Here is a 21,192-nt window from a genome sequence, read left to right as displayed (position 1 = left end):
GATTCACGCGCGTCTCCGCCGTACGGCCGCGCTGGCAACGAGGCACCCTGCCTGTTGCGGTGGAACGCGGTAAATTAAAATTGACTTGAGCAAACCTTTAGCGTGTTTACCTTGGGAGGAGCGCGACGGTTGGGGAGCAGCATGAGAGATGAGGGGGAAAGTGAAGGGAGGCATTTAATTGGCAAATGTTGACGAAACACTATTGTCTTTCACCGAGGAAAGACTATCTTCGACATTTGCAAAGAAAGGAGCAGATACGCGGCCAATCGTTTGCCCTGTAATGCTCTGCCCATAAGTCGACAGAAGAAATTGCGCCATTAGGCGTGCAGGCGAGCGGCTTTTCATAAACGCACGTAGTTTTGTAATCCTCAAAGGCTAGCGTACGCTAACACCGCTTCGTGCCGTTGCCCCTGTTACTTCGGATTCCCCTATCAGCGGGAGGGAAAATATGGCACAGAAAATATACGTTTCTTAGCAGAAGTGTAGTATCAAGCTTCTTTTTTGTGTTTGTAATCATCAGCCAGTGTATCGTTGGGGTCGGAAAGTATTGAGCTTATTCGCTTCTTTCTAGAGACCTTTTCGTGTATATAGTACTTGACAGATCGTTGCGCGTAGCTCTCTGAAGGGTGGTCGTCATCGCGGCATTAGAGCCTTCATAGGGCATCTTGACGAACACAAGAAAAGTGAGCTGACTAAACTGAACCTGCAAGGGATGGCCTGCAATGGTGCATGACCTAGCTGCGTTTTTCTGATTCTCAGTTTTCTTTTCAACGCTACCCAAGTGTGCCTTCGGAAATTGAAAGGCAATCCAACCCACTGCTCTTTTGCGAATGGAGCATAGGAAATTCGTCTTCTGTGAGAAGGACTCATTTCGCAGCCATTTTTTGAAACCTCGTTCTGTTCCTCCCCGATGACCTCCTTGTGTAATTTTGTGTGTGGGCATGTGTGCTTTTGCAGGAGTACTTCCTGAGCTCGGCCTTTGTGACGGATGAGGGCATGGGCTACGTGTCGGTGGTGAGCAAGCTGGTCCTGGTGCCGTTCCTCGGAGTGCTGCCGCCCAAATTCTTGCATGAACAGCGGCCTCCAACACTTCCCCTCTACTGCCTCGCTTTCATCGCAGGGATCTTCCGTGAGTACATTTTTGTCAGAATTCCATCGCGTCTTCTCATGCGCCGCACTCTACTCGGAACAGTGCTTGGCCTGATTGGGATGCACCTCGCCCACAAGCGCAAGTACCGGTTCCGGCGCGACTGGCCTGACCCCAATTGCAGGGGGGTAGGTGAGTATCCTTCTTTCCTTCTCTTTTCCCTTCCACCGAAAATTCTTTTTTCCTCCAGCGGAAGCTTTGCGTGAAAAAGTGTCGTTGTTGTTGCAGTCCCCTGGTCAAAGACTGCAAAAAGTAAATAAATGGCGGAATTGAGCTCACATGAGATTTGAACCCAGGTCTCGAAGTTACAATACGAGTGCGTTATCGCTGCGCTGCCTCCACACGCTTTCCCGACAGGAAGGGAAGTTTAAATAACTTCTTGCCGCGTAAGAGGGGAACGTGACGGCGCGTGAGTAGAACAGGCTCACCTCAGCCTCGCATGACTTGTTTTCTGGGAAGGCGGAGGCGTGCGTAATCAGGGGGCCTGTTGGAGTAATTCATACCAAAAAAAACGAAGAAACGAAAGCGAAGAGGCTCAAGTACTAGGTAGTTGAGAAGACGTTGATCAGTATCCTTGGGCGTTCGCTTTAAAAGCATGTAAACACCCTTGTGTGCCCTTGATAATTGATTTTACTTGTTTTATCTGCCGGAAGGCCAGGATAAATGTCACACAAAACGGAAGATATTTCTTCACACTGAAGTTCCCGTGGAGACCGAACACGCATTACAGTGGCAGCACAAAACAGTTCGAAATTCGCGTAGTCACTGGCCCATTACTGCTGGAATCCCTTAAGACGTGGCAGAAAGACTGGTGATAAAAACTTTTTTGGTCGCTGCGAGTTCATGGTAGGGCATCCCATCTAAAATCGGCAACTTTTGTCTCGGCCGTTTTTGTGCACGTTGTAGAGAACGGGACAAACCGCAACGTAAATGATAGAAAAGTGTGCCTACCGGTGGTCTGGTGTGAGTACGGTCCCTAAGTGCTACTACCGGTTTCCAGGTGTGGACTACCTCGCCGACGCCTACGGCAACCGGCTGATGATGTCCGGCCTCTGGGGCCTAGTGCGGCACCCGAACTACCTGGCCGACCTGCTCTGCCACCTGGCCTTTGCCCTGCCCTGTGGTCAGTGTTCTCCCTCTCTTGCGGGGGCCCCTTTGCCCGTCTTCTGAGAGAGGAACAGTTTGAGCACCTGTGTGCTAATAGAACTGTTTGAGAATGCACACGAATGTGCGTCCTGTTATTTCTTTATTGAATTTACCCTCCAAACGGGCTGTTAAATATGGAGCAAATTAATGCCACATCGCGACAACAGTTGTAGTGCGTAACATTTGACGCAAGCTGGTTTTTCCATTTTGTTGTGCCTTGAACAGGATGTTAGGCCCTGAGGAGGAGCATTTAAAAAAAAAACAACTTTTCCTGCATAGTTTGAGGATGACCGGGTGGAGTTTTCGAGTGCCCAGAATTATTTAAAGTATTTTTTATAATTTTTGAGAAAAAACCATACCACTGCGTATTTGTCGAATCGGAGTAGCCGCAGTAAGAAGGTACATTCGCTTTGCTGCACAGATGTGTAAACATTTACCATCACACACAAATCACAGAAGTCGACTATCAACAAAAGTTCACCCCAAATAGCGTAAAAGAAAAATCTCGGTGATACTAAACCCCACTGTCCAGTGGCGTAGCCAGAAATGTTTTTCAGGAGGTGTTATACCCGGCGACAAAAAAATATAGAAAAGAATTGGATGCGCCCAACCAATGTCTTATTTTCGTTCTGTTATCTTACTCTCGTTTTTACATTTAAATTTTTAACAAAAGTGCTTAAGAATTATGAGCGGAAAAAAGGGCGAAAATAGGGGTAGCGGGATGCGCCACTTATAAAATTTCTCTGGGTGTTTTCACACCGAAACACCCCACCCCTGGGTATGTCACTGCCATGGCAGTCAGTAAAATAGTCATATAATATACTTAAAAACACAAGCACTAGTATTACAAAAATGAACCCTCATCGCTGCCTATCCGGGCCACGGCGGCCATTTTTTACGGATACGAGAAATAGAAACTCTCAAGGGTCGACATCTTGGCACAAGTTAAAGATCCGCAGTGGGTCGACAGTAATTCGGTGTCCATCACTACGGCGTGCCCCATAGCCCCGGTGTAACTTCGGCGCATAAAAGTCAAACTAAAATTTTCCTTTCACAGAAAATGCACTTGTTTTCTTTACTTGCATCTTCTCAGTTGGTTACACTATTTTGGTTACACTTAGGCAACTGTTTTCCTTATTGTGAATTTCGAGAACATGCATTTTAAAAGGGTTCGAAAACAGAATCCTGTTTTCTCACTTCTCATGCTGGACTGTCCAGCCGCCGGCGTCTGCGACATTCCCTTATTCATTTGAAAACTCCAATATCTGTTTAGCTTTCACAGTGAATATATAGTTCAGTACAGTAAACGAATTTTGTTATGTGCCAAACGTGGCCCTTAACGCGCCTTGGGGTTATTTGTTTTCAAATACTCGCGTGCGGCCTTTGACGAGTTAAAGGTTGGCCGTATGCAGATGCAGGTATTCTCCTTTCTATCTTTCAACGTTCGATTGAAAATAACACGTTCTTCGATACGCTCTTTCATCAAAATTTCAGTATTAGCAAATTTACGACGTATTTACCATTCCCGCGTAGTGGTGGCTAAGGCGGTTCTGTTTTCTGTGAAAATGCGCTAACCGTTTTTACGTTTTAAAACATTAATCGTAACGTTACATCACGTCCATCGTCTCGTTTTAGATTGTAGGCCCTATACGCTCGTGTGTTAACCAATTTAGCACCACCACGGCCATGCCACGAATATTTTACTTCAGCAGTATGGACCTGTCAATACCACAACTAACTTACTTTGGCGCCCTGTGGAATTGGCCACCCTTACCCCATTGCAATTCACATTCTAAAAATGTGGCATGTGGATGGTGCATTCCCGTCCCAATGCCCATTTTTATCTTTTGCTCTGTGATATGCACCTTGCATTTTTAACGCATTGGGGCTTGGTCATTCAACTAAGTCGCACGGCCAGCTATTGAGTGTACTAACGTCACAAAAAGAAACATTCTATTGTAGGTTCCACCATTGTTTTTGTCCTAGTTGCATTTTCTTGCTCAAAGAGGTTGACACGTTTGTTGAGCAGTAGAGGAGTAAAAGTTTCGAAATTAAGATGACCAACGTCAACGACAGAGCAAGGGGGGACATTTATTACGCGAACACATCTTACCGCGCTCGCAGGCGAGATATGGTTAAGAGGGACTCTCCTGCTCCCATTCCTATGGGACATCGCAATTCAGGGCCCACGGGCTTAAAGAGCATCGTGTACCGATACAAAAGGCTTCAAAAATTTATATTAATATTCCTAACGGCCGAGTTTGCTTCGTTTAGAAATATATCACTTGTTTAATGAGATAAAAAAACAAGAAACGCATTTTGGTTTCTTCACTCTTTACTGGATGGCGCTAGCTTTCTAGCAAGCAAGAGATTTATGTTCTTATTTCAGTACAGAAGTGACATATCTCTAACATAAGCAAACTAGGCTGTTGTGAACATTGATATGTATTTGTAAAGCTTTTAGAATTGGTGCACGATGATTTTTAAGTCCGTGGGCCATGAAGTAGTCAAGACCATAGGAATGTTAACAGGTGAATCCCCCTGAAGACTTTACGCAAAGGTTTCTAAGCATTGCATAGTAGGTGCGAGTGGAGCCACCCACAGAGACAAGAAGACGGGAGAAAAAGAATAACAAGTAGAATAACAGGAGGGGATCGCCTACGCCGCTCTACTTACTTTGGAATAAACTTTACAGCTCTTCGCGCTCTAAAATTTGTTGTCTATTTAAATGCATGGTGGGTCGATATGCCGCGTGTATGTTTGGAGGTACACGAGAGTACTTGTACAGAAAACGAATGCTTTCTGAAACTACGTTAGCCAATTTCACGCATTAAGACGGCCTTGGACATCTCCAGCAGATTTTTTTTTTTTTCATTTATTTTTCTCAGACAGTGCCTAAGAGGGCATCGAGGCTAAAGGCAAAGAATGCCTGACGGAGCCTAGGTGCTCTTACACGATTCGATACATACATTCAGAACATATTAAACAAATCAGCTTTGCGGTTCTTTACATAAAAAGTACACCTAAAAAAATAATGTAAAAATAGGCAAATACAATGCATATACAGTACATGTTGTACATGAACTCAAAAATCATGAACTCAGAACTCAGAAGTTGGTATTAAGCTGCTATGAAGAGCTCGGTAATCTGTATTTAAATGCTCACTGCTCCAAAATTAACATTTTTCTGCTCGAATAATTCCTCCACGTCACATTTTCTGGGTGGTCGCACTGCAATTTTTATACCCCCGAAGTATCAGCAACGCGGTGGCAACATTGAGCTTCCACTATTTATTTGAATTGCATGCGGCTCGTAATATGACTATGTAAAGCATACTGCGTGGTTTACTGGCTACTTTGTTAAATTGCCACGTCGTCGATGAATTGGGAAGATAAAAATATGCGCGTTATCTTCCCTCCAGGACACCACCATCTGCTGCCGTACTACAGCGTGATAACGTCGACGGTGTTCCTCGTCGCACGGACGATAGAAGTGGAGGGGAGGTGCGAAGAGCGTTACGGCCACCTCTGGACTCGGTACACCGAGATAGTCGAGTACCGCCTGCTGCCATTCGTCTTCTGATTCGGACTGCAGCTCGTTCTGGGACCGCCGCTTAATCCTTCGTCTCTCCACCTCCCTCCCGCCTCTCCCTCGTTTTGTTTCCTTGCCCTAAATTTTCTCCATTCTGTTCACGTCTCGCCGCCTCAATGGCTGACGTTGCCGACAAGGAAACCTTCACCGAAACCATTTTGGTTTACGACGAAAGGTACTTGGCAATGGGACTTGAAAAAATGGGAACGGAAGCGCTATAGTTTGGCTTCGACGATGGAAGCGCGGGCGCGCAACGGCGTTTATTATTGTCGCCTGAGGCTTCAAGGACTGCAGGCGGGAGCTCGCTCGTACATTTTTAAGCGGTTTACTGGCAGAACCTGATTGCTCATGTAAAAATTACTCATCGAAAGCCTCAATAAACAAGGCTCTTAATACAAAGTACAAAGCTCGTCTGTGAGTAAAAGGTTAAATACCCACTCCGCAATTGTGTGTAAAAGTTAACTAACGTGTCTCCGCTTTTCCTTCAACGGCTGTATATAGTCAAGACGGAATTCGCACCGCAATGGTTACGTTCGCCGCACTGGTAAAACGTTATTCACCGGAGTCCCGGAATCAGTGACCGAAATACGTCGCGTCTTGGGAGAATGCTTGCATTCGGAATCGGAGTATGTCTGTTTAGCAATTTATGCTGGGCCCGACAGAGCTTTTTGCGTTGTGTGTGCATGCCTGCTTGATACGGCTCAATAGTTTGAAGCTCTCAAATCTTCGCAGTTTTGCATTATCACGCTAATTAGGATGGCAAGAATAATCCACTTTGTTTTGTTCAATACGTCTTTTTGTATTCCGTTGTACAGTGAGCAATGAATAGGGAATTGTCTGCTATCGTTGAAAGCGTTTTGCCTTTTGTGTTAAAAATGCGATACTTCATGCCAGTTACCTTAACGCAGCCAATCGGCGAAAACTGCAGTCGTGAGGGCGATCACTGTTAAAGGGACCCTGCAACACTTTCGACAAACGCTTTCAATGTTTCCTTCGCGAATGGAAACACTGCGAATGCTACAGTTATTGCCAGCACGGAGCGGCACTGCGTGATTTGCTTGTCGCACCAGATACGCCTTCCGTTTCTGTTTTGCTTTTGTGGCTTTATTTTTAATGTTAATATCGAAACGCGTTCATTACTGCAACTGAAGGGAAACCGGCCAACCTCCTCTACATGGCCTGAGTGACGTAATTCGGGCCGTCGAAGAACGCAAAGGCCGGGAAACAGAAAAATCTTTTGAGCGAGTTTCCAAGTTGTCTGATGGGCATGCAACAGTAGTTTTTGGCTGAGGTATAGTGCGACCCGCAATCTAAGTACTGGGTGTGTTGGGTGGCTACGTCGTACATGAATTTATGATTTAAAAAAAGTTGAGAAAAGTGTTGCAGGGTCCCTTTAATTTATTGCATTGCGTACAAGGATTATTTTTAATAGAGGTGACCTGTGCCTTCGTCGCATGATAGACGTCGCCTGCGCTGTATTTTAGTGCGGCTTTCTTGTCAGGCGTGTGTCTTGTTTTAAGCGACGAGCCTCTCACTGTCCCTACGCAAAAACCACCTGCAGGATAGCCAACTTTCTCAGACGATAATGATGATCGTGGGTGAATTTTAAAACGCTTCCTTGCGAAGCTTCGCGACGGCTTTTTTAGGCCCCCTCCGCGAAAATTTGAGGTGCAACAGAGAGCGGAGGTGACGCAGGCGTGAAACGGCGCGGCCTAGATAGACCTAACGTCATGTTCTGAAGTTAATTTCGGCAACCGTTACGCACTGTTCTATGTATGATGAGAGGGACGTTGCTCTACCTGCTGTAAAGCTGTTAGCTGCAGAACGTTAGGCCGAACGTTGTTAAGCCTAACCGACTGGCCGACCTTCACCATCCACACGTGGAAGCGGCGACCGTACCAGCTGACGAAGTGGAGGTCTACCGTGACGAGGACGCGCTATAAGAGGATTTGCCCTACGCGGTTCTGCCATCGAAAGACGATGACGAAAGGGATGACGATGATTGCTGCTTAATAGCACATGCTTCAATGGTCTTTGATTTAGAGTGCCGTCCAAAACGGCTTGGAACTGCTGGAGTCCGGCTGCTCCCTCTCTCCTGGGATCCGCTGTCAGTTTGGGGAGAAGCTAGGAAGACTCACAGTTCTGCTGTTTCTCCAGCCTTGCACCACTAGTGCACGCTGCGCCAATTTGTGTCTTCTTGCTTATGCTTTTCCAAAATTGGACGTTGTAAGTCGTGCTGTGCTGGCGCCAAAAGATCTAGGGGCCCGCAGCTCTTTCAAGATGTCCTTTGAGGCAACTCTTTCCAGGTTTCCGGCACCGTGTAATCTCTATATGATGCTAATAAATTTCATTGTTTTTTTTATAGTTTTCAGAAGCATAAAGCCCGCATAAAAATACAGCACAGCAGTTCACTACCGCGGCAGCCGCTTTTTTAATGGAGGTGGAAAGCGCACGCACCTTTGTGTTCAAGTTTTCGGCGCTCGTCAAAGAACCCCAAGGGGTGAAAATTAATCCGGAGCCCTTCACTACGGCGCTCCTCATCGCCTGTGTAGCGTCGGCGTGCTAAACCTCATAATCAATCCGTTTTACAGAACACATGTGCACGAGCCCACTGGGATCGTCTTTTGCTTGTACACTGTGAGCAATCTTCTTCAAGCAAGTAAATGTGCTTTGAGCCTCCATAAAGGTACGATTCTAGGCCACATTGTTACGTTAGTTGTACGTGTCTATACGGACACATAGTCAGCCATTGAAAACTTTTGCCCCTTCCACGGGCTGGAACAGGCAGGACTCGCAGCGAGCTTAAGTTTGGCTTGAAGCTACAGTGGCCAGTCGTGGTCTGATCAACGTTGCTTCTGACCATTTTAGTAAGTGTAGCGCAGGGGCCACAATCAGTCTGAGGCAGAGCACGGATAGCTTTGTTTTCAATTCAGACATTTTTTGCAGACGATTGACCAAGCAGTAATGACTGCAGGCTCCGAAAAATTTACTGTGACTATTTCCTCCTAAATTATGATTGCTCCGAGGAAAAGTTAATCGGTTTGTATTGACAAGTACGAATATACTGCGCCATGGCACTTCCGCCGTCACCGTAATTACCATAATTACCCGTACCCGACTTTCTGCGTACTCGTAGATCAAGAATCCCTGTATAGCCAGATCTTAGTAACAAAGAAAATCGTCACGTTGGGGTTTCACGTACAGACATAGCTTACCGTAGAACACCAACACGACGAAACACCGACATGCATGACATCAGCATGTGTGGGCGGTGGCGTGGGCCACGCTGCCTGTATAATAATGCCTGTAGCGGTGTTCGCTTTCCAATTGGAAAAATAAGGATGCCTAGTTCGGCCGCCCATTCGAGATGTGGGGCTGAAAACGGGCCTCCCGCTCTACATCACCACTCGAGCTTGATAGACACTGGCAGTCCGATACCGAGAAAATATGGAAGCGGAGACGCGGCACCCGCAAAGGCTGGACACACCTGGTTAATTATTTCTTACTTCCGAAAAACGGCGCTGCCAACCCGGACGCTGCTCATGAAGTGAGCACACGCGAACGCTAGCACGAGGGAAAGGCCAGGATAGAGGAACGGGAAAGTGGCTGTTCTGCCATTTTCGGCTGATGCGACAGGCAACGTTATACAAACCGCCTTACGCTAGTGCGGGCGCGTGCAGCCACATGCTAATGCTATTCCCCATCATCACTACCATTTGTTTGTTTTTATTTTTTTTCTGCCCACCTCTCTCTAGGGCCTGTTTTCCCTACATCCTCGACACCTAGCCGAGAATCATGTAGGCGTTTGCAAACGATGGCAACTCTCTGCTTTTTAAAATAAAGAGCCTTCTATCTCTCTCTCTCTCATTAGAACTGCTGTGAAGTGTTGAGTTCAGGAACAGTTTGTTATAGTCCTCACTTTCTGAGCTTTTAGGATGCACGCCACGGCTTTGGCGGTATTCCAAGTTACATAGAGATGTAGGTAAATGTCCGTTGTGCTTTTTTCACTTTTAGATCTGCGTTTCCTACATGGATGAAAAGAAAGCCAGTAGGAGGATAAGTGTGCTCAAGCAGGGGATCAGTGGGGGGGTGGGTACCCCCCTAATCAAATGACTATGCTCTCACAGCACGGTCATGTGACCAGGAGTTGCTGGGCATCGAAGTCAGCACTGGTCATCACGTTCTCTCTTCAAGTTACTGATGAATAATTAAGCGCTTTTAGTGCTTCAAAGTGAAACTGCGCTGTTTGTGTGCGTACTTTTTGCACTTGACCAATGCTTTTGTTACACATGGGAATGTATCATGACTGCGGTGTTTTTTGTATTCGAATTTGTAAATACTGGTTTAATTGCTGAAGAGGAAGACGAAGATCAGCCCTGAATAGCTGCTATCACTTTGGGCTCTTCAGTTTTGGTTTTTCTAGTGCTACCGACGACTTTTTCGACAAAGACGGCAACGCACTCAGGAATGTTTCCTCCGTATGCGCCCCATGGGTCGCAATCAGCGGCCAATTTGACGAGAGGGCATCGGAAATCAAGCGATGGTACCACCTTAGACCCCGACATGGCCGCTCAGAGCGAGAAACGGGTGGCTCTCACCGTGGATGACTACAGAGGGTGACAAGCAGTTAAGGACGGCACCAAGCGTATATCGGACGGCGTTACGTCTGAGGACGGAGAATCTACCTTTGTTGGAGACGGCGAAGTTGTGGCAGAGATGACTGATCTTGAAGACCAGGGCTTCAAGGTAGTGAGTCACCGCAAAAAGCGAACTGTTGGCATTCCTGTCATTATCTCTGCTGTTGACGGCGATCAGGACTTGAGGAAAGCAAACCCCATTGCTTTTTATTCGGCACTCGAGACTTTACTGGGCAAGGCGCCACTACGCAGCCGTTTCACAGCACAGGGAGTTTTGCTTCTCGACGTGGGAACCGAAGAAGAGGTGAATACTCTTTTAAAATGCAATCGAATCGTAGGTATTGCTGTGGTTGCCCATTTACCTCACTCGTACCTGCAGAACACTTGCATAATCAAAGGAGTCCCGACTTGGCATACTGAGGAGGAGCTACTTGCATACCTGAAGCAGCAAGAGGTTCTTCATGTAAGAAGAGTCTTCCATCGTATCGACCGGGAGTCTAAGGAGTGGAAAACAAAGCCCACAGACCGCGTGGTTCTGTCATTTGCGCCAAACTGTGAACGACCCGACAAGATAAATCTTGGGTTTACGAGGCATGAAGTTGTTGAGTATACCGAATCGCCTTCTCGCTGCTTCAAGTGCCAACGTTTCGGCCACGTCGCAAGGGTTTGCAAAAGTGAACAGCGTTGCAAGCGATGTGCAGGTCCCCATGACTTTAAGGAGTGCAAAGGAGACATCGTATGCGCTAATTGCCATGGTGACCACCCTGCAAGCTTCAGTCGCTGTCCCTTCCGGATCAGTGCCCTACATCGACGTATGCAGTTTATCACGGGACCTAAAACACCACCATCTACCGATGTTCGGCCCCCTTGTAACAAGGACTTTCCACCATTAAATGATCAGGCGCCTGTTAATCAGGCAGACGACGCCCAAACTCCCAAGAGTCCTCGGATACCAGACCAACGAGCTGTCTTCAAGGGCAATTGTTCTTCTGCTGAACAGCTTCCATCGGCACCGGTGCAACGTCAGCGAGAACCCTACGCCGGTGCAGTGAAGGCCCAAAGCACACGAAACAAGGAAACCAATGATGTCCGGCAGGACAAGGTGGATGACTGCAAGGAGATCCTTCGAGTCCTTTTTGCTGCCCTGCGGTCCCACGTTGCAACTATGCCTCCAAGCGTAAGCAAGACTGTGCTTGAAGCGACACTCGCCCTAGAATTTGTGGTATTAAGTAGCTCAGAGCATCCCTCGATGCAGCCAAATGCCTTCTGAGAACAAAACTCGCTCCTCAAAAGTGCCCTTGATTTTACAGTGGAACTGTGCCGGTCTATATTGCCGTGTATCGGAGCTAAACTTGTTTTTGAAGGAATCCCATATACCGGTATTGGCTTTGTCAGAAGCAGGATTACCCATGAAAAGGTCGCTACCCGGATACGTTGGTCATAAGAACGTTAGCATTCCAACTTTTCCGGACGGGAGTGCTGCTTTATACGTTCGGCGCGTATCTTTGTCTGTGAGCGACCCCCACGTATCTTTGTCTGTGAGCGACCTGTGCACTGAATCCATCGAAGTTGTAGCTGTGGGACTCCAGCTGGGAAACCGGAAAGTAAGCATCGCCTCTGTGTACGTGTCCCCACGATCACATGTGAATTTGAGGTATTTCTTGGAAAAGTTGTGTGCCCATTGCCCAGCTCCGCGAATCATCTGTGGGGACTTTAATGCGCACCATCCGCTGTGGGGTGACAAGAAAATAGATATTTGTGGGAAGCACATTGTTGAAGCTGTCGACCGACTGGAGTTGTGCATTGCAAACGATGGGTCACCCACCTTCTTCCGGCCTCCCTCTTCTGCCAGCGCTATAGATTTATCACTACGTACTAGTGATATACATATCACCTGGAACACTGCTCCAGACCGAATGGGCAGCGATCAGTTCCCCATTTTTATTGGGGCGGCCGGGTTTCAACCAAACGAGCGCAGGGTCGGCAGTGTCGTCAACTTGGACTGCTATAGAGAAAAAGTGAGCACTTCGGGCGGCGATATCTTCCACTCCATGCTCGCTGGAAAGGCAGCAGCAACTACTACGCTCAAGCTACCGGCCCACTTCCCAGCACCAGACCTCAAGCTCAGGAACTTGTGTGCCGCACGGCGGAGGGCTGAACGTCAGCTAACACGACATAAAAATGACGCTTCTCTTAAGACATGTTTCAATAGGTTAAATTCGGCCATTAGGTGGTACACAAAGAAGTTATGGATGTCGCAATGGGCTGCATTTTGCGAATCTCTAAGCGTCTTCACCCCGGCAACACGCATTTGGAGCGTTGTCAATGGGCTTTCCCGAAACCAGCGGTCGCACAAGCCGTTCATCGCTGTAGCCCTACGAAATAACATGACCCTTGAAGTCTTGGCTGATGATTTTGCGGACAGCTTTTCTGGGGATTCAAACAGCCCGGCCTGCCCATTGCCGCCTCTGCGTTCGTCTGTCATGGATGTTCCCTTCACCTTCCGGGAGCTACTGACCGCCATGCAGAGTTTGCGCCGACGGTGCGCAGCGGGTCCTGATAGGATAAGCAATCAAATGCTTGTCAATTTGCCTTTAGAGCGCAAAAAAGACTTGCTGCTGCACTTTAAAGAGGTATGGGATACAGGAAATATTCCCGCTTTGTGGAAGCATGCATGGGTAGCACCGCTTCTAAAGCCCAGCAAAGACCAGGCAGACATCGCCTCTTATCGGCCCGTTTCACTCACGTCGTGTGTCGCTAAACTTATGGAAAAGCTGGTGAATGCTAGGCTGATGTGGTGGCTTGAAAGAAGAGAAAGCTTCCGGCATGCATGACTGGCTTCAGGCAACGATTATGCGCACAAGACAGCGTCCTCGATCTTGTTAGTCATGTGGAACATTAGCGATCCTATAGACTATCAACACTGGCGCTATTTTCTGACGTGTCCAAAGCCTACGACAATGTCGTACAAAGCGGCATCATCACAAAGCTGTCACAAATGGGCGTGACAGGAAATCTCCTCCGCTTCGTGCACGCTTTCATCACAGGTCGCTCTATGCAGGTGCGATTAGGGGACGTTTTAAGTAGCACTAGAAGTGTATCGCGAGGTGTGCCACAGGGAAGTGTTCTGTCTCCTACACTTTTCAATGTGGCTATGGTGGGCCTCCCTCCAGCCGTAAAAAAGGACTGCAAGTCAGTGCACTTATCAATATATGCCGACGACATATGCATCTGGATCTCAGGTTATAAACACAAGCGGTTGGCTGTGATTGCTCAAGGAGTGATTCGTACGGTACAAGCATATCTCTCGTCGGTGGGACTAACAGTCTCCGCGGAAAAGTCTTGCTTTATTTTGTTTCCCGGAAAGAAACGGAAAGCGACGCGCCTCAAGTTAACTCTAGGTGGCTTGCCAATCCGGCAAGCTACTCGTGTGAAGTTTCTCGGCGGCACCATCGACTATAAATTATTCTGGAGGCAGGCCGTGGATTCTCTTGTCAACTCCATGGTTCCCCGCTTAAATGTGCTTCGGCGAATTGCTGGATCTCACTGGGGGAGTCACCCATCTTCTATGCTTAGGCTCCAATCGGCGCTCATCATGAATCGGGTTCTTTACCAGCTACCTGTTTTGTCTCCCTCGGAGTCCCAGTATGCTCGTCTGGAAGCGTTGCACCGACAGGGCGTTAAGATATCCCTAGGAGATCCCCAGGCGGCGGTAAAAAAAAAAGTCCTGGGAGAGTCCCATTTTCCACCTCTTCGTTTGATGGCGTCTCAGCGGTTGCTCTTGCAGCTTGTCCGGCTGGGAGAGTCCGCAGCCGGAAAGGCCTTGCTCAGGCGTCCCCGCCTAAGGGTGGAATCTCGCATATACGCGGCGCTCAACACTCTCAGCATTCTCTACCCGCAACGGCGGAAGAACCAACATCGCTTGGAGCCACAGTGGTCTTTCGAGAGTTTGGAGTGTCAGCTCACCATCCCGGGCATCCGCTCGAAGAGATATACACCAGTGGCGGAAGCGAGAATGTTAGCACTTGAGCACTTGGACCGGTCGTACGGAGATTGTGTTCATGTGTTCACGGACGGATCTGTCGACAGAGAAGCCGATACCAGCGCAGCGGCTTTTGTGATTCCCAGCATGAACGTTTCCTGGGCGGCTCGCATTGACCAGTTGACGTCATCAACAACGGCAGAGTGCATAGCGATCGAGGCGGCCTTGAAAAAGATCAAATCGCTTCGGGTGCAGCATGCGGTAATTCTAACGGATTCCAAGTCGGCCCTACAACTCTTGCAGCTTGGATTTCCAGCAGATAAAATTTTCCAACGCTCCCTGCGTCTTCTTCAGCAGATAAAGGAAAACGGATTTTGCGTTCGCTTCCAGTGGGTCCCTTCCCACGTAGGAGTGCTTGGAAACGAGGCTGCGGACCAGTTGGCTCGTGAAGCGACATCGTGCACTCGTTTTCCGAAGATGGATCCAGATGAACGGCGCATTTTCAAAACAATCATACAAGATCATTTCCGCTCTTTTTGGCGACCACAACATCGACCTTGTGTCACAAAAGGAATTAAGAGGACAGAGGCAACCTTACTGTTCCGCATCCGGACCAACTCAGCGCGGACACCGGCGTGGCTCCATAAGCTGAACATTATCGCTTCACCTCTGTGTGGAACGTGTGGTGCTACAGGCGACATCGGTCATTTTATTATGGACTGCCGAGAGCATGCGGAGGAGCGGTTAGCTTTTTTAAAGAACTGCGAAGGATGGCCGCTCCGCATGCCTCTTTGAACGATTTAATTTTCCCGGAAGGCCATTGGATCACGAGGAGGGACATCTTTAGTTTGATCCTGCAATTTCTACGTGTCACAAGCCTCAGCGAGTCATGGTGAATTCCCGCGCATAGCGGTAAAAAGGTGCTGATCGGGTGAGCAATTGCCGGCATACCATGCAAGGCTAGGTCCACCCGTCAATAAACATCATCACCACCACCACCACCGCGGACGTTTTAAATCAGGGGCGTCGATCGTTGTCAGGCCATTTTGCGCTTGAAGTTTCCACTTCCACTTGGCTTCACCAATAAAATAAAATTGCAGGAAACGACCGAAATAAAATTCCGATACGGGTGAGCTACGAAATGAGCCCCTGGCAGCCAATCGCGCTGCTGATAGCTGAGATAGTCAGGCCGCTAAGCACGACGTACGATATACGTTCGAGAATGACTTCATTGCGGACTTCTGAAATCGGAGCACGACATGGGCATGCGGCCGAACCTCTAATACTGGAAAGAAGGGGACGAAATGCTCCCGCATTCTTTCAGTAGCCCAAATAGATCTTCAAATACGTTCTTGAGGGTGCTGTCATTCTAGCCTGCTCTGTCAGTCGTGGTTGGGATAAGGCCCTTGCTGAATTTTTATAGGATTCTTCTACGAAAACGTACTATCATGAGCAATATGAAAGGAAACACAGCAGCATATGGCAAAAAGCCTCGGACCAGACTCGGAGCGATACGCGGATGGAGCTGTGAAAACAAAGCGGGAAAGGAGGGCTGTGTTCCACTAACTGTTGGCACTCCCAAAACGCTGGCATTTCCACAAAGCAGCAGCTTTCGTCATTTCGCCAATATTACGGTATCGTTCGACAGCCGATAAGACGGTAATTGTCGCATTGGCATACACCGATTCATTTTATTTTCTTTCATTCATACTTTTATTTTCTTCGCACGACCGCTTGATAGCACCCTCAGACCAAGCGGGTCTTGAACCGATTGTTTATTTGAATCGACGCACCCAGTTGGCAGTGGCACCTTGAACAGTGGCGGCACTAGAACTAATGACGAGACAAATATAATAGAAAAAAATGAAAAGAATCATACGTAAATTGTCTGTCGTGCAACTTTGTTGCACCAAGTTCGTTCAGAAAAATTCACGTCGCACACCGAATGGCCCATGCAGAGCAGTCAAATGTGATGTTGTTGCCTTACGATGCCTCGAGTGCCTCTTAAACAACTGGAAGGTATAATAGAAATGTCTAAAAGAGGTTATACGGAGCGCAACATTGCTCTCGTGACAAACCACCCACTGAAAACGGTCAACCGGATTATCCAGGCTTACCGAGATGAAGGAGGTATAAATGATCCGCCGCACCGCAGGCGACCCCGATCAACAACAAACGACCAACACCTTTGCATCGTGGCTGGCGTCAACGACGAATCATTTCAAAGAGCAAAGAATGTTCGAGGTGCTCTTGGCCTGGCCAACTTGAGCGACAACATGGTACGGCGAAGGCTTAGAGAAGCAGGACTGCGAACTCGCATCGCCGCCCAGAAACCTCTGCTCACCGCAGCCAATAAAGCAGCCCTCCTGAGGTTCGCTACTGAACACCGCAGCTGGAGTGAGAGCGAGTGGAAGTGTGTGATTTTCACTGACGAGTCTACGTTCTCGAGCCGCTGGGACCCCAAAAAGGGAGTGTGGCGGACGGAAAACACCCGCTTTAGTCCACAGAATACCCAGGAGCTGGCCGCCAGCGAACGCGTGTCTGTGAACGTCTGAGGGGCGGTTTACCATGAAGGCCTAGGCCCACTGGTGAGAATTGATGGGAGGTTCACGAGTGCTGTGTATTGCGCTCTGCTCGAGCACCGGATGATTCCCTACGTGTTGAACGGGCCACACCCGGATGGTTGTTATTTTTTCCAGCAGGACTTGTTCGCACATCAAAGGACGTGGCGCGCCTTCTGGAAGAGCGTGGGGTAATGCAACTTCAGTGGTGCGCGAAGAGTGCCAACATGAACATTATAGAGCATGTTTGGGGCCGTATGAAAGTGAACCTTTCGATGTTGTACCTGGAATAGGTGAACTCCGACCAACTATGGGAAGCAATAGGACATGAGTGGAAGCGCCTCCAACGGGACACCGCATTCATCGAGGCTCTATACGCGTCTCTGCCCCAAAGAATGGGGCCGTTGTTAGTCAGCGGTGGAATGACGCGTTATTAAGCCACCAACGAACAAAACAAATGACAAACGTGAGCTGGGCCCAGCAAACCACTAACATCTCTGCGACGTCCCAAAAAGATCCGAACGTCTATATCCCACCAGTATCTCTATTAGACATCCGTGCAACGTGCAATATTTTTATGAGAATTTTTGGATGTTGAGATAACGTTGCTGGTACCTTAATGCCGGACGTTCTTTCAACTATGCTAAAGACGTACTTTCGATGTTGCTGCTGCTTCATCTGTGGACGGTATTTAGACATATTTTGCTGGCGTTGTTCAGATGTTGCTGGTATGTCCGTTTTTTTTACTTCGTACATGTCTATCGCAGTTATATGTATTGTAGCTATATCGCTATACTTTATTTTCAATCTCTACGCAGGCATACTGTTTTGAAGTTACCGAGGGGTTTTGTACGTGTTTTGTATGGGTTTTGTACCGAGGGGTTTTGTGCAAGTTTTGTAATCCACCAATATTGCTTTTGCGGAAATATAAATGCGGAGGACATAATAAATAAATTAGACTCAACATATGCCTGAACAAAATTTGATGCTCATAGGAGTTTTCTTTCAGTGAAACCACGATTTTACTTGGTCGTTCTGCCTTCGTAATGAACATACAAATACTGACCTGACAAATCGCTGGCGACACTGTACATCCACATATTTTAACAAACAAATTTCCCCAGCTTGTACCGATGGTGAAAGGCTGGAGGAACAGAAGAGCTGGCAGGCTCTCCCCCGGTCCCTTTTCTCACCATACGGACATCTTACCCCGCAATGGCGGAAGAGGCGACAATAGCCCTGGCCCGCATCACCAGGCTGCCACCACACATTATAATCACTTATTCGAAGAGGGCCATTCAAAACATCATTCGTAGTAGCGTTTCGGCTACAGCACTCAAGATTCTCCAAAATCCCCATACTCAACCACTCGACATCGTCTGGACTCTGGCCCCTCTGGGGTGGGAGGCAACGAGGCGGCCCACAAAAAAGCACGAGAACTGAACAGCCGTGCTGGGCTTGCTCCTGCTCTCTAACACAGTGCTCGGTCGGAACGCGATCGTCTGCTCTCGTATCAAGAAGCCACGGAGCATTATCGCCTCTCCCGCCGCCGTTTTCCCACTGCCCACACATCCCTCAAAAACGCTCAGAAGCGCCTATGGCGACTCCTTCAGACCAACTCCCTCGCCCGTCGATCCCTCCTCCACAAGACTTACTCCTCTGAGTTCCCTGCACCCAACTGTCCCCTCTGTGACTACCTGGACGCACTAAGCCACGGCATGTGTGCCTGTCCTGTTAGCCCATTCCACCTCATCTCCAGCATCGAGCAGTGGGAGGACGCGCTCGGCTGCTCGCAACCGGGGGCGCAGGTACTTCTGGTTGACCGAGCCGCCACTGCCGCCGCCAGCCTTCGGCCGGCAGCCACCACGCGTTCCTACTCAACTTGCTTGGAAAATAAAGTGATTTCTCTCTCTTTCTCTCTCCCTTCGTCAGAGACCCGGCTGCTGCACCTGACATGGATTTCCTAACTTGCTCCTGAAAGGTCTCCATGAGTGGCCGGCCGGGATGGTTTCGTCCGTTGGCTTAAACAAAATGCGTGGACCCAAGAATTTGGTACCCTAACCGAGGCTGCCAGCGAATATTGTCGAGTGATTCGTTTTGGTCGTATTTGACCAATTTCGGCAGTGACAACGCTTGGTTCTTCCGCACCGATCTTGGAGGCGAGGCCAATTATGCTAATATTGCAAGTGATGTAACCAAAGCTTTCTTATTTAAGCCAAGAAAAGCTATCGCGCTTCACCGTTCCCCCTATGCAAGCTACGGTAGCCGCGAATGAAATTGAATGCGCCGCTAGATTTCTGGCGTTGAAAAACTTTGTTCGTTACGCACCGGTCTTGCACATTATGCGAACACTACAAGCGATGTAGCCAGAGCTCCCGTATTTACCTCACAAAAAGCTATCCCAAACCCCCCATCTCCCCGATGAAAGCCAAGCTAGCCACAAAGGAATGCGCGCTTTCGAACAGAAATAGCTTGTAATTTGCCCAAACGCACCCGATTACCGCAGGTTAAAAAGAAATTGATTGTTTTTGCGAAAGTAATGACCACAAACCAGGAGACGGATATAGAATCCGGAGGATGTAGCCTGCCTTCGGATGCTTTCTGGCGCTGCGTCGACGCTGATGTCTGGCGAGCATAGACATCGGCGTAGCTCCCGCGTCAGCTCACGTCGCCGTGAATTTTGCCGACGCCGTCAACGCGGGGCGATGTCGCCGCGCCAAAGCGCGGAAAATACGCTGAAAGTGGTTGCGGCCTCAGAACAAACAGTAAAATTAAGGCGCCCGCAACCCCAAGCCAGCTGTATTTCCACCGTATACACCGCAATTGCCTTAAATGCCGTAATCTAGATTGTCGGTACAATTACTGTTTTCTTTAAAAAATGCCCACGCTCAAGCTCTTCTTGTATACAATTGGCAATTAATATGTGTATTTAACAATACCTTGGGCATCTATTTCGCAACGCGTTTTATCAAGGTGGATGTCTTTCAGGAACTAGTTTTTCCCTCGGACGAACATGAGACAGGAAGTCGCTGCGCGGCGAGTCCGATCGTTCGACAGTTGTATTAACTGCACTCCGTATCGATACGCTTGCTACAGGCCGGTGACAGCACGGGTGTGCACGCCTTACACTATCGTTATTTCAGTGATTTGACTACCATGTATTTATCTACCGGGCGAAGAAATACTGCCAAGTAGTGAAGGTAAGTGAGTACTAGTGAACCTTGTTCTCTGGTCATATGTATTTAACATAGCAGAGTTGCTCGCGAACTTCGGTACGCGTAAGCGGTTAGCCCTAACGATTTGAGGGACTCGCTTTGTGCGTTGCGGAGATTTGTCGGTAGACCTTTGTACCTGGCTGCTGCGTTTGTAAACAGAATCAATTATCGCCCAATTTCTAGCCTGTGATTGGTGAAGTGTTTGTGTTCTGTCCTGTTTTGATAAGCGAATGGTTCAATATGAAATGAAATAAGGGAAGCTGGAGAGTGGGAATATAAGTTCATGTGAGAATATAAGCGCGTGTGCGAATATAAGCGTGTGTACGTTACACGCACATCGTGTACTTTTAGCGTGATATTGGTTTTTGTTTTGTTTCAGCGGATGCTGTTTTTTTTGTCATAATTGTTTTCGGTTAAAAAACGTGCACAATAAATTGAATGATTGCCGTACGTGTAGCATTAAAATAAAATAATAAATCTGTGAATTCCGAGAGTACAGCATTAGATTAAAATGCCATCTGGATGCTTTTTTCGCGTTTCGATCGAATTTTTTCGAACGCTCAGTTTGGTGGTGAAATGTTGGAATGAACAACGTGTATGCAACCCGAATTTATTTGTAGCGTCAGAACTACACGCATGTCGTAACTGGTACACTAGTATGAGCAGCGCTGGTTGTGGTTCGTAGTCTTAGGGCAGCATCGCAAATGTAAATTAACCTGTCAGAACCTAGTAAAAATATTCAAAAATGGAATTGGAAAAATGGAATGGACTTATGGAATTTTCAGTTTAATGAATTTATTGTGTAACACACCTTGGTGATCAGAGTAACACAGCATTTGGAATTTCGCAGGTTTAAGGCAGAGTGTGATTATGGTGTCTGGCCTGTCGTTTCCTAATAACTTACACGTTGCAG

General features: G+C 47.9%; 1 protein-coding gene across 1 annotated transcript in view; it reads left to right on the top strand.

Moving 5' to 3' along the window:
• LOC144168306 (delta(14)-sterol reductase LBR-like) overlaps window positions 1-6,139 on the top strand; it is a 39,722-nt gene extending 33,583 nt beyond the window's left edge. The window contains exons 11-14 of the mRNA XM_077697316.1: window positions 958-1,129; window positions 1,193-1,279; window positions 2,148-2,270; window positions 5,715-6,139. Coding sequence (XP_077553442.1) covers window positions 958-1,129; window positions 1,193-1,279; window positions 2,148-2,270; window positions 5,715-5,875 — 543 coding nt within the window. The 3' untranslated portion in view covers window positions 5,876-6,139. The remainder of the gene's footprint in view (window positions 1-957; window positions 1,130-1,192; window positions 1,280-2,147; window positions 2,271-5,714) is intronic.
• The last annotated feature ends 15,053 nt before the right edge of the window (window positions 6,140-21,192 follow it).

This window comes from Haemaphysalis longicornis, unplaced genomic scaffold (assembly GCF_048455015.1).
Source record: "Haemaphysalis longicornis isolate Haplotype H1 unplaced genomic scaffold, Haemaphysalis longicornis Haplotype H1 scaffold_2, whole genome shotgun sequence".
NCBI classification, from domain to species: domain Eukaryota; kingdom Metazoa; phylum Arthropoda; class Arachnida; order Ixodida; family Ixodidae; genus Haemaphysalis; species Haemaphysalis longicornis.
This window is presented reverse-complemented; position numbering and strand designations above follow the sequence as displayed.